Genomic DNA, 11990 nt, shown 5'->3' on the forward strand with positions numbered 1-11990 from the left:
CCACTGAAAAAAGACTGGCCCCATCCTCTTGACACCCACCTTTCAAGTATTTATGGGCATTGACTGGAAGTTCTAATGGAATATGGATAATGGAAGTTTTAGGTCACCCTTATGATGAAATGTTTCTTAAAACATAAGGAAAAGCATCTTAGTATCACAGCCTTAGGCGCTGCCAACCTTCTGAGGGGGCCAACAGCTTATCCACAACAGGGTGTCAGCTAAGGTTAGAGCCAGGTGTATAGGAAACAGGTATTTCCACTGCTGGTTGTATTTGCCTCTCTCTGGGGAAGAGACTGACATTCCAACAGGGAACTGAAACTCAGGCAGGGATGTGGAGCAGGCAGGAGGAAAACCTGCGGCTTGAGCACCCCCAGCTCGGAGCAACTCAGTTACCAAAAGATTCTACAAATTAATCACCAAGAGCTGCGGTTCTCGTAACGTACAGGTTTTCTTTCAAGTTTGTAAAACAAACAGCAGAATGTCACCACAGCCTTTAATTTCTTCTTGTACATAACCATTCACAGTACATTAACAGCCCAAATAATATTGCACTGGATTATTTTAAAAAAATTTCATCTTGCAAGTAGTACTCACTTTTCAAAGCCAACAGATGAACAATTTGGTCAACTTGCACCAAGAAAATGGTTAGATAAGAATCCTATACTTTATTGATACCACATGGATTTGTAACCCCAAAGGGAAATGAGAATGAGCTGTAAACTGGTTCCTTGTTAAAGATAGAAAATTAGTAATTCCTTGCTGATTAAATGTAGAAAGACTGGGGGGAAAAAAATGAAATCTGAAAGTTATCTCATTCCTGTTAGACCGCTTGCTGTATATATAATTATATTCTATACTGTGAAAGTCCATCTACATTTTAAAATCCAGCAGTCTACAGATTAACATGGTAAAAAAAAAATAATATATTTTTATGAAAAGAGAAGAAATAGTGTTTGCCTCAGAGGAGAGAGAGAGTTTTCAGATTGTGAAGTCATCTTTTTTTTTTTCTTTTTTTTTTTTTTTAATAGGTGCAATCTTTGAGGCAACAAAATGTCTTTTGGCATTTGGCACTCTAATAAAGGACAATATTTTAATACTGGCACAAGCTAAAAACAGCACAGAATGACAAAATACAAGACATGAAACGAACCGCAGCCACTGGGGTGATGGTAAGCTAGTCTGACCGCATGGAGAACTTAAACAGTTTTGCTGAAGAAATTGTGAAAGTTTTTGCAAAACCATCCTTAATTATTTTTTTTCTTTTCTTTTCTTTTACCAAATTGTACGTTTTTACTAAACTCGGAGGGAGAAAAGAGTTTCCAATGTCCTCTAGAAAATCAGCAGCTGCTGGACAATCAAGGGGGCGGCTCGTTGCGCCGTCAATAGGCGTGAGGCTCTTTATGGCTCAGCGCTCGGGTGCGTGAGGCGGAGCTGGTGGCACTTCGGATCACTTCCATCCACCTGCCAGGGGGCACGGGGAGAGACACAAACCAAACAACTGTCAATCCACAAGGAAAGATTTCCAGAAAAATAACCTCCTACTTGTGCAGGGTTTTATTTTCGGTGCCCTCCTGAGCCTGTCTGGAGTCAAGAGGCTCTAGACCCAAACGACGGCCAAACGCTCACAGGAAAAGAGATTTAGAGAAGATAAACTGGGAGGACAGCACCCAAAATTCCTGAACTTAGTAGTGGCCAAATCTCCCTTTTTTTTTTTTTTTTTCCCATTTTTCCTGGATGGTCCAAGTGATAAGCAGTTGAGACCAACCACTCGATTCTAGAGTGAAAAAATGTAATTTAGCTGCAGCTGCTGCTCCTTTTCCCTAGAACTGAGAAAGGGCTTTTGTGTTTTTTCCAATTCTACTCATTCATTTCATCACCTCTTTCCCACGATTTATAGTTGTAGACTGACATGGCTAAAACTTAGTAATAGCTTTCTTGAATAGGAGAGGACATTAAGATTTTTGACACGTTAATGCTTCATTTAAGAGCTAAATTAATTCCCAGCACAATTTAGGAGGACGAGAGCCCATTTCCTGGTGCTCCATCTATCTGAAACTCAGTGGGAGGTGTAAAAATTACTTGCCCAAGTGGCAGAAATACATAGTAAGAACAGCCCCTTCTGTGAAAAATCAGAATTTTATTTCAGGTGAGGGTTTTCCATCCAGCTGTACTAGATGGTGGGAAGTTATTCTGAAGAGCTCCTGAAAAGTCCTGTGATCTCTTTCCATGCTTCCCAAAGTCTGGTACACAGAGCTCCCCGTACAGCCAATCTGATCCGTTTTGACTGGATAATTCCTGCCTATAAGCCAGGTTTTGTAGTGATTACAGTTACAGCTACCACCTTATCGAAACCAACCACTTGGTTCTACCATTATCAGGTTTAAAATTTCTTTTAAAACTCTAAAGGGTTCTTTCTCTAGTTGTGCTGAGCTACTTGCCTGTGTTTATTGAACCCATTTTCTAAGCTTCGCATCTACTAACCTCATTTGGAAAAAAACTCCTGGAATTTTACAAAATTCCCTCTCACAGAAGCTGGGCTTACCTTTCAAACGTGTATTCGCTTTCAGCCCTGAAGTAGTACACGTGGGATTTGAAATGTAGTTTGAAGACATAATCTTTGTGGATGTTTTCAGATTCGGAAGGAATGGTAAGTGAGTATCCCAATAAAGGAAGGCTGGCTAAAGGATGATTGTCCTGAAAAGAAAGGATGGAAAATGCTGAGACATCAAATGCCCTCAAGTAAATAGAGCACAGAAGTGAAACAGAAGACAGATAACACTCTCATCTAAAGGTCATCACGGTGTTTCCACACGTGCGTGGAAAAAATACCAGCTTTCTCCACTGGCAATGATCTTAATTGTCTGGTAGTTTCAGCCTGGATCCTTCTGGATCCTCACGGATCCTTCTGATGAGGATCTGCTGCAAGCTGATCCTATCAGTATTCTCTCACAAGAAGGTTGTCTGAAATTTTGGACTTTCACTGCTTTCAAACTGAGGAACATAAAGCCCCATCACTTGGCATCAGCAGAGCATGAGGCGTGTTCATCTCAGGCTTGCAAACATCTGCTCCTTTAGAAACGTCCCGGCCACCCTGCAGCATTTGTTGCTTAAGTCCTTTCACTTCATGATGTGTATGAACAAATCATTTCTTTCTCCCACCTACGGGTAGAATATCCTACAATTAATTATTTTATTATTTTTTTTTAATGCAGAAATTCCATCCTTAAGGATTTCTATAGCAATGAAAGCACGACGTAGCAACTGGAATTATTTTGTGCTTACACCCTGCTCAAACACAGAGATCCAAAAGTCCAACAGATTCTAAACAGAAAAGCCCCAGCTCTGGCAGTGGGATGTTTGCTGAGATGGATTAATCATTGGCCACTGCTCTCTCGTGTTTGACTTAAGTGTCAGTAACGGCAAGCAAAATGTAGAAATCAGTATTAAGTTTTAAATTGTAATAATCTCAGCATTTGTACGAGAGAAAACTCTCGTTTGAAGTCACACCACAATTTCTGAGTGGCAGTGGGATGCGCTGCACTGTTAGGGATGCCACGTACTAGGACCATTCAAAGCAGCAGATTGAGAGCAGGCTCTGCTCCACCTTCCAGCAGCAGTAAATGCAGCCGTGACTGGTGCATCTGCTCCTCTCGCCTACAGCACCCCTGACCAATGCCCACTCTTCTCTCCGCTACAGCTTTCACAAAAACACAAGGTCTTCTCCAGCCACCCCCACCCACTGGTGCCCCTCCGTTACCTGGTGCGATTTATAGAAGAACATACAGAAGTTGGTGAACACCACCCAAAGCTTCTGCCACCCGTTGCTGTTTTTGAATTTTCGGAGGAGATTTCCAGACAGCTGGTTCTGCAACAGATCCAAAGTAGCCCAGTGAAACACTGAAAGGTAGCTGCACGTTTAATTAGCGTAAGAAAAATTATCTGCTTTTATCTGGTTGTATATGACCTGGCATGTGAAAATATCTTGGTTGAATGGACATATTTTTCTTCTGCATTTTTCTACTGCTTAAAATAGTACTTTACATAACATATTTGTCTGTAGCTGGGTACTTCCAAAGCTTTAAGCTACTATACATATTTTTTTTTTCAATTGAAGTGGCCTTCAGTAATGTATTACCAAGCACCAGTCAGTCTTGTTACCCTAGTCTGTTTGTGTCAGTTTTAAATGATACTTAAATAGAGTAATGGAAACAGAAAGTCTGACATGAATTTGTGATGTAAAGAAAAATTATGAGATACTTTGGAATTGCAGATAGAGATTGAGCTCTCAGTACCCAGTGAGTTCACACAGTAACTTTTTTAAGATTTGAGAAGCAAGGATCGTTAACCTTATTTTCAGCTGCTCTTCACATCATGAAGATGTAAAGTCCAGCATCACTGTGCCTTGCAAATGAGGGGGAGGTCTCAGCGCATCATTAATTACTTCCCATTCCTTGTTGAGTCTAAGGGCTCTCACCTGGATCAAACCAGCTGTTTACATGGTCCTCTTTACATAATGCAGACACTAATAGCTTAAATCTGTAAAGCTTAATACTCAAGGTCTGGTGGTCCCAATTTATCTGCTACAAATTACATGTTCTTGAAAATGTTGGGTTTGTTTTTTGGGTTTTTTTTCACCAGTCTTGGATAGACATTAAAGCCTTTGCTTTACATCATCCCACGTTCTGCTATCTGGACTGCTGCCTCCTTGCCCTAAGTTAGAGGTGTACTCCTTAATTTTCTGTTACCTCATTACTCTGGAGGATATCATAAAAGGACAGGCTTTGCATTCGGTACCAGCAGACATATGAAATGGGAACAGGCCGCTGATCACTGATCAGTCCAGCAGGTAGGGAAGTACAGTCACTGACAGAGAGAGGATCTTCTACCACGAGAGAGACAGAAAGGAGGGAGAGACACAAAGAAAATAAACGATAATGCTGAAGTGAGAGGCACCAACAGAATGACGTGAGCATGAGCGTAACCTGCCACGCATGGAACAAGGGTGGAGCTGGAGATGTTTTCACAGAACAAGGTACGACTCCAGGGTGTGCTTGGTCTTCACTGCTTTGTTTGCATTCATTTGAGGCACGGGGAGGAACAAAAATTAGGACCAACGAGCACTGATCTCAGACCAAGAGATTTGCCTAACTAAATGTTTTAACTGGTAGAATTAGCCCCTGGTATAAGTTGTGTATCTATTTATAATAAGGCCTCCTCTTTAGGGAAAAATGCTAGACCTTGTTCTGAGCTGAACTATTCCTCCCTTACAGGATATAAGGGTATAAAGAGCAGAAAATGTGGGATCCCACAAGCCCATGTGGGATTGAAGCCACGCTCTACAGTCAGTGTTTTCTTGTACAGAATAAATTTCTTTCAGCCACAAACTGGCCTTCTGTTTTTTTGTTAAACAGAGGCAGTTACACAAACTGTGAATATAGTCTGTCCTTCCATCTCTATGGCTTCTCTAGAGCAACGGTGGCCTCATGTCCAAGGGCTGCTCATGCATGCTATTCCACTCAGCCCTAAGATTCCTTTTACCATTTTCACTGAGTGTAAATTTCCATTCCATGAGGACTGTGATAAAGCCCTCGGAGCTCCCCTGGAGGCTCTCTTGGGCAAAGGAATCATAGAATGGTTTGGGTTGGAAGGGATCTTAAAGATCATCTACTTCCAACCCCCGTGCCATGGGCAGGGACACCTCCCACTAAAGCAGGTTGCTCAAAGCCCCATCCAGCCTGGTCTCGAACACCTGAGCAGGCTCACCACCTTATCCTAAAACCAACACTGAACTCCAAGCCTTTCATCTTTGAAAAGCCAATGTCTGCACCTCGCCTGCCCAGTGCAGAATTAACTAACGTGCATAAAATTGGCTGAGCTGTGATCGAGGTTGGGGGAAAAAGGATGTTTACCTTGGAGGTGGAAAATGCAAATAAAGAAAAAAAGCAGATGAGACTGAGCAATGAGACAAGGTTCCAGAAAAGATGGCTAGGTAAAGAAAGTACGTTAGTAATACACGTAATTAAAACTCTGGCTGCAGCAGCTAAAGACAATATCCTTTCAGCTCGAGCAATGACTTAATGCCTCTGTAACTGAAAGCATTAAGACAGTTTGACCTGCTTTAAATTTTAAAGGGCATCAGCGTTTTGGTTTTTTTTGGACAGTTACTTCTATGGAAATTACTGCTCTAACTGATTACACAAAGATGCGCCGAGGGAGCAGACACGTGTTTCTTGACTGATGGTTTATGCCATCATTTGAGGCTACCAGTTTAGTAGGTGTGCCTGAACCCTCCCCGGGAGGAGACAACGGAATGGTCCACGTGTTAAGGAGAAGCGAAAAGGAAATTGTCATTCAAGAGCGAGTCTGGAGCTGCAGTTCAGATGGTTCTGAGGCAGATACCTCCACAGCAATACTAAAGTCGATCATTGAAACACTGGTATTTCTGTGCCAGCAGACGTGCACCGTAGTGTTGCCACGGTGGGGTGACTGACGTTCGAGTGAGGTGCGGGATGCACTGAGGTCGTCCTCAGATTCCTGGTCTACAGTAGTTTCATCAGGAGACTCTATGAAATGCAGGGAAAAAGCATCTTTCTTCCTCTATGCGACAACATATATAAGTGGAAAAATTAAACAGATCAACTCTGTCCACAATATTGTGAACTAATTTTAAAACACACTTTTAGAAAAATCATTTTGTGCAGATGTTAAGCAGATTTTTCGTTTTTCACGTTTTTCTGCAAGTTGTTAGAATCAAAGACTAACTACTGTGCTTTGCTGGTGCTTTTAATACCTTCCAAGGACGGGCACTGCCCCAATCTTGTTAAATAGTTCCTGGAATCATTATGCTTAAGTCACTTCTCTATTCAGTGAAACTTTCTGCTAACATCAACAAGAACATTAAAATGGCACATATATAAATATATATATATATATATAAAAAAATCAGCTTCAAATGTATCAGTTTGACCCATGGCCAGCATTTTTCACCACTTTGCTTAGAAGCAATCACCAATCACACTGATGGAAGTGAATAAAGCCTACACTGGAGCATTTACTTACTATTGTCAGGTGGGCTGCTTGCCAGTAACTCTGGGGCAGGGCCACTGCTCTTCTCAGCCAGGTCTACTGCCATCTGAATGTCCTCAGTCCATTTGTCCATTTCAGCGCGGGTACTAGCAACAAAAATTCAGGCTTTATTCCCTTCCATACAGGCCAAAAGCAAACTCTAACAAATAGTCACAAGTTGAGCTTACTTTTAATTTAAATAAACAAATTCAGACACAAGATGCTAGGCTGTTTTCCTAATAACTTAGTTTTGGCTCTGACTTGCACAACTGCCGCTCTATTTTATCCCATTCAGAGACACAAAGAAAATAAACGATAATGCTGAAGTGAGAGGCACCAACAGAATGACGTGAGCATGAGCGTAACCTGCCACGCATGGAACAAGGGTGGAGCTGGAGATGTTTTCACAGAACAAGGTACGACTCCAGGGTGTGCTTGGTCTTCACTGCTTTGTTTGCATTCATTTGAGGCACGGGGAGGAACAAAAATTAGGACCAACGAGCACTGATCTCAGACCAAGAGATTTGCCTAACTAAATGTTTTAACTGGTAGAATTAGCCCCTGGTATAAGTTGTGTATCTATTTATAATAAGGCCTCCTCTTTAGGGAAAAATGCTAGACCTTGTTCTGAGCTGAACTATTCCTCCCTTACAGGATATAAGGGTATAAAGAGCAGAAAATGTGGGATCCCACAAGCCCATGTGGGATTGAAGCCACGCTCTACAGTCAGTGTTTTCTTGTACAGAATAAATTTCTTTCAGCCACAAACTGGCCTTCTGTTTTTTTTTAAACGGAGGCAGTTACACAAACTATGAATACAGTCTGTCCTTCCATCTCTATGGCTTCTCTATGTACAGAATAAATTTCTTTCAGCCACAAACTGGCCTTCTGTTTTTTTTTAAACGGAGGCAGTTACACAAACTATGAATACAGTCTGTCCTTCCATCTCTATGGCTTCTCTAGAGCAACGGTGGCCTCATGTCCCAAGGGCTGCCTTGTGCATGCGAGTCCACTCAGCTGTAAGATTCCTTTTACCATTTTCACTAAGTGTAAATTCCCATTCGATGAGGACTGTGATAAAGCACTCAGAGCTCCCCTGGACACCCTCTTGGGTGAAGGAATCATGAAATGATTAAGAGTTGGAAGGGATCTTAAAGATCATCCGTACAGAATAAATTTCTTTGTCATATTTCAGCCACAAACTGGCCTTCTGTTTTTTTTTAAACGGAGGCAGTTACACAAACTATGAATACAGTCTGTCCTTCCATCTCAAGGGCTGCTCATGCATGCTATTCCACTCAGCCCTAAGATTCCTTTTACCATTTTCACTGAGTGTAAATTTCCATTCCATGAGGACTGTGATAAAGCCCTCGGAGCTCCCCTGGAGGCTCTCTTGGGCAAAGGAATCATAGAATGGTTTGGGTTGGAAGGGATCTTAAAGATCATCTACTTCCAACCCCCGTGCCATGGGCAGGGACACCTCCCACTAAAGCAGGTTGCTCAAAGCCCCATCCAGCCTGGTCTCGAACACCTGAGCAGGCTCACCACCTTATCCTAAAACCAACACTGAACTCCAAGCCTTTCATCTTTGAAAAGCCAATGTCTGCACCTCGCCTGCCCAGTGCAGAATTAACTAACGTGCATAAAATTGGCTGAGCTGTGATCGAGGTTGGGGGAAAAAGGATGTTTACCTTGGAGGTGGAAAATGCAAATAAAGAAAAAAAGCAGATGAGACTGAGCAATGAGACAAGGTTCCAGAAAAGATGGCTAGGTAAAGAAAGTACGTTAGTAATACACGTAATTAAAACTCTGGCTGCAGCAGCTAAAGACAATATCCTTTCAGCTCGAGCAATGACTTAATGCCTCTGTAACTGAAAGCATTAAGACAGTTTGACCTGCTTTAAATTTTAAAGGGCATCAGCGTTTTGGTTTTTTTTGGACAGTTACTTCTATGGAAATTACTGCTCTAACTGATTACACAAAGATGCGCCGAGGGAGCAGACACGTGTTTCTTGACTGATGGTTTATGCCATCATTTGAGGCTACCAGTTTAGTAGGTGTGCCTGAACCCTCCCCGGGAGGAGACAACGGAATGGTCCACGTGTTAAGGAGAAGCGAAAAGGAAATTGTCATTCAAGAGCGAGTCTGGAGCTGCAGTTCAGATGGTTCTGAGGCAGATACCTCCACAGCAATACTAAAGTCGATCATTGAAACACTGGTATTTCTGTGCCAGCAGACGTGCACCGTAGTGTTGCCACGGTGGGGTGACTGACGTTCGAGTGAGGTGCGGGATGCACTGAGGTCGTCCTCAGATTCCTGGTCTACAGTAGTTTCATCAGGAGACTCTATGAAATGCAGGGAAAAAGCATCTTTCTTCCTCTATGCGACAACATATATAAGTGGAAAAATTAAACAGATCAACTCTGTCCACAATATTGTGAACTAATTTTAAAACACACTTTTAGAAAAATCATTTTGTGCAGATGTTAAGCAGATTTTTCGTTTTTCACGTTTTTCTGCAAGTTGTTAGAATCAAAGACTAACTACTGTGCTTTGCTGGTGCTTTTAATACCTTCCAAGGACGGGCACTGCCCCAATCTTGTTAAATAGTTCCTGGAATCATTATGCTTAAGTCACTTCTCTATTCAGTGAAACTTTCTGCTAACATCAACAAGAACATTAAAATGGCACATATATAAATATATATATATATATATAAAAAAATCAGCTTCAAATGTATCAGTTTGACCCATGGCCAGCATTTTTCACCACTTTGCTTAGAAGCAATCACCAATCACACTGATGGAAGTGAATAAAGCCTACACTGGAGCATTTACTTACTATTGTCAGGTGGGCTGCTTGCCAGTAACTCTGGGGCAGGGCCACTGCTCTTCTCAGCCAGGTCTACTGCCATCTGAATGTCCTCAGTCCATTTGTCCATTTCAGCGCGGGTACTAGCAACAAAAATTCAGGCTTTATTCCCTTCCATACAGGCCAAAAGCAAACTCTAACAAATAGTCACAAGTTGAGCTTACTTTTAATTTAAATAAACAAATTCAGACACAAGATGCTAGGCTGTTTTCCTAATAACTTAGTTTTGGCTCTGACTTGCACAACTGCCGCTCTATTTTATCCCATTCACCCTTTTTTTTTTGGCATTCACAAAAGAATACACCTTTGAAATTGTTTTAGGAGCCAATCCAAAGAAAATGATGCCTCTTGGCTTTTTTACCGGTCCCATTGTGAAAGCTGCAGAGAAATACAGTTTACACCTGCGTGTTGTCTCCACTGAATTACCTTGCAGCAACGACGATGGACTGGTGTTGACCTCGTAGTGTCAGACAATGAGGAACCCCCCATTCCTCCTCACTTTCTTCTATCTGAGAGACAAAAGCCCAAATGCAGTGAGATTGCAGGAAGCACACGTTTCTTAAGGTGAAACAGTGAACTGAACAGGCTCTTACCATCAGGGGAAAGAAAACAAAGACAAATGCTCACAAAAACCAATTTTGAGCTAGGCATTGAGAGAAAAAATGGTAGCTTGCTCATTGGAAAAACACTAAGTTCATTCTGCCATAACCTCCCAAACCAAAAGCATGGCTTATCTGCTTTGTGGGAAAAAAAAAGGAAAACAGTGGTATTTTTATCAGAAGAGACATGTTAAAGGTTGGGAGTGCTCTGGACACTGTAGCATAACACGGTTCTGTTGTGAACAAGTCCACACCAAATGAGAATCAATAACTCCTAGAAGCACTAAATAAAACTTGAAGCTTCACAGGTGTTCAGATAAATTCAGTTACTGTGGTAGTGATTACCTAACCCAATTCTCAGGAAAACAGTACGAACAGATACAAACCCACGAGAAGTTCCAGTGAAAATAATGGGGGAATGAAAAGTGTTTTGAAACTAGCAAAAATATTTTTGAAATCGTGTAAGAAGAGGAGGTAACCAGGTGCTGTTGGCTCGAATTGGCTGTTTTCCAGAAGAATTAGCTCTACTAGAAAATGGAAAACATTAGAAAATGTTCTTTTATAGAAATCAGATTGTTGCTACGGTTTACTTGCCTTGCCCAGTGTGTCTATAAGCAATTGGTGATTAATTACTTCTAAGAATCATGGTTAAATTTATGGGCTGAAAAAAAAAAAAGCTCCCATCTCATGAGAAGTTTGCATTATGAGGCAAAATGCCTTCTCCCCTCTCTGCCCCCCCCTTTTTGCTCTATAATCACCTTTGTGTAGAAAGCTGCATGCTGAACCCAACACAGCCCCATCAGACCCTGCAGAATGTAACCACAACTTCCCTGATTTGGAGCACAGCCTGCTGCTCCTGCTTCCAATCCAGCAGAAATTAATCAAGCAATTCAGATGGCACCACAAATGGCCATTTAAGCACGAATTCCTTACGTTCTCACAATACTTACTGTCATGCCATACAGCGGGAGATGCCCGTGGACTTTAAATTGATTTGATGCTGTCAGGCCTCTACTTGTGTACAATAAAATATCGTTAAACTAAAAAGCAAGAATAAGCATTATTAGAATGTATGTATGTAGAAAAAGAAGTTAGGATGGTAAATATGGTAAAGCTGCCAGTACTGGCTGACTATTTATATGGTAGTCCTAATGCATGAATCAAAAATACTGACTTCTACAATATTCTGGTACTTAGTATTAGCACCTGCTATTATCACGGAATCAGAGAATGGTTTGGGTTGGAAGGGACCTTAAAGATCATGGAGTTCCAACCCCCCTGCCCTGGGCAGGGACACCTCCCACTAGAGCAGGTTGCTGCTGCCTATTTTCCCTGCCTTCCTTCCAAGGTAGTCTCAGGCACATTCCTGCAATTTTCCACTGGATGTCTTCCAATGCCTTCTAATATTCCTTTATTCTAATATTCCTTTATTCAGAACTAACGAGCCACAACGGC

General features: G+C 41.7%; 1 protein-coding gene across 3 annotated transcripts; it reads right to left on the bottom strand.

The window, feature by feature from the left end:
• Positions 1-429: 429 nt before the first annotated feature.
• LOC106889266 (FERM, RhoGEF and pleckstrin domain-containing protein 1-like) lies at positions 430-11599 on the bottom strand. 3 transcript variants are annotated; one of them, XM_014944111.1, is made up of 7 exons: positions 11486-11599; positions 10363-10445; positions 9907-10019; positions 9247-9410; positions 3758-3865; positions 2543-2694; positions 430-1461 (listed from the first exon to the last, which is right to left on the bottom strand). In XM_014944111.1, the coding sequence occupies exons 1-7, from the start codon at positions 11489-11491 to the stop codon at positions 1380-1382; spliced, it is 708 nt and encodes a 235-aa protein (XP_014799597.1). In that variant the 5' UTR covers positions 11492-11599; the 3' UTR covers positions 430-1379. The 3 variants fall into 3 exon arrangements, with proteins under 3 accessions (XP_014799597.1, XP_014799598.1, XP_014799600.1); XM_014944112.1 differs by lacking the exons at positions 9247-9410; positions 9907-10019; positions 10363-10445; positions 11486-11599 and adding exons at positions 6400-6563; positions 7060-7201; XM_014944114.1 differs by lacking the exons at positions 9247-9410; positions 9907-10019; positions 10363-10445; positions 11486-11599 and adding exons at positions 4746-4882; positions 7060-7199.
• Positions 11600-11990: the final 391 nt, after the last annotated feature.

This window comes from Calidris pugnax, unplaced genomic scaffold (genome assembly GCF_001431845.1).
Source record: "Calidris pugnax isolate Ruff unplaced genomic scaffold, ASM143184v1 scaffold69, whole genome shotgun sequence".
Classification (NCBI taxonomy): Eukaryota; Metazoa; Chordata; class Aves; order Charadriiformes; family Scolopacidae; genus Calidris; species Calidris pugnax.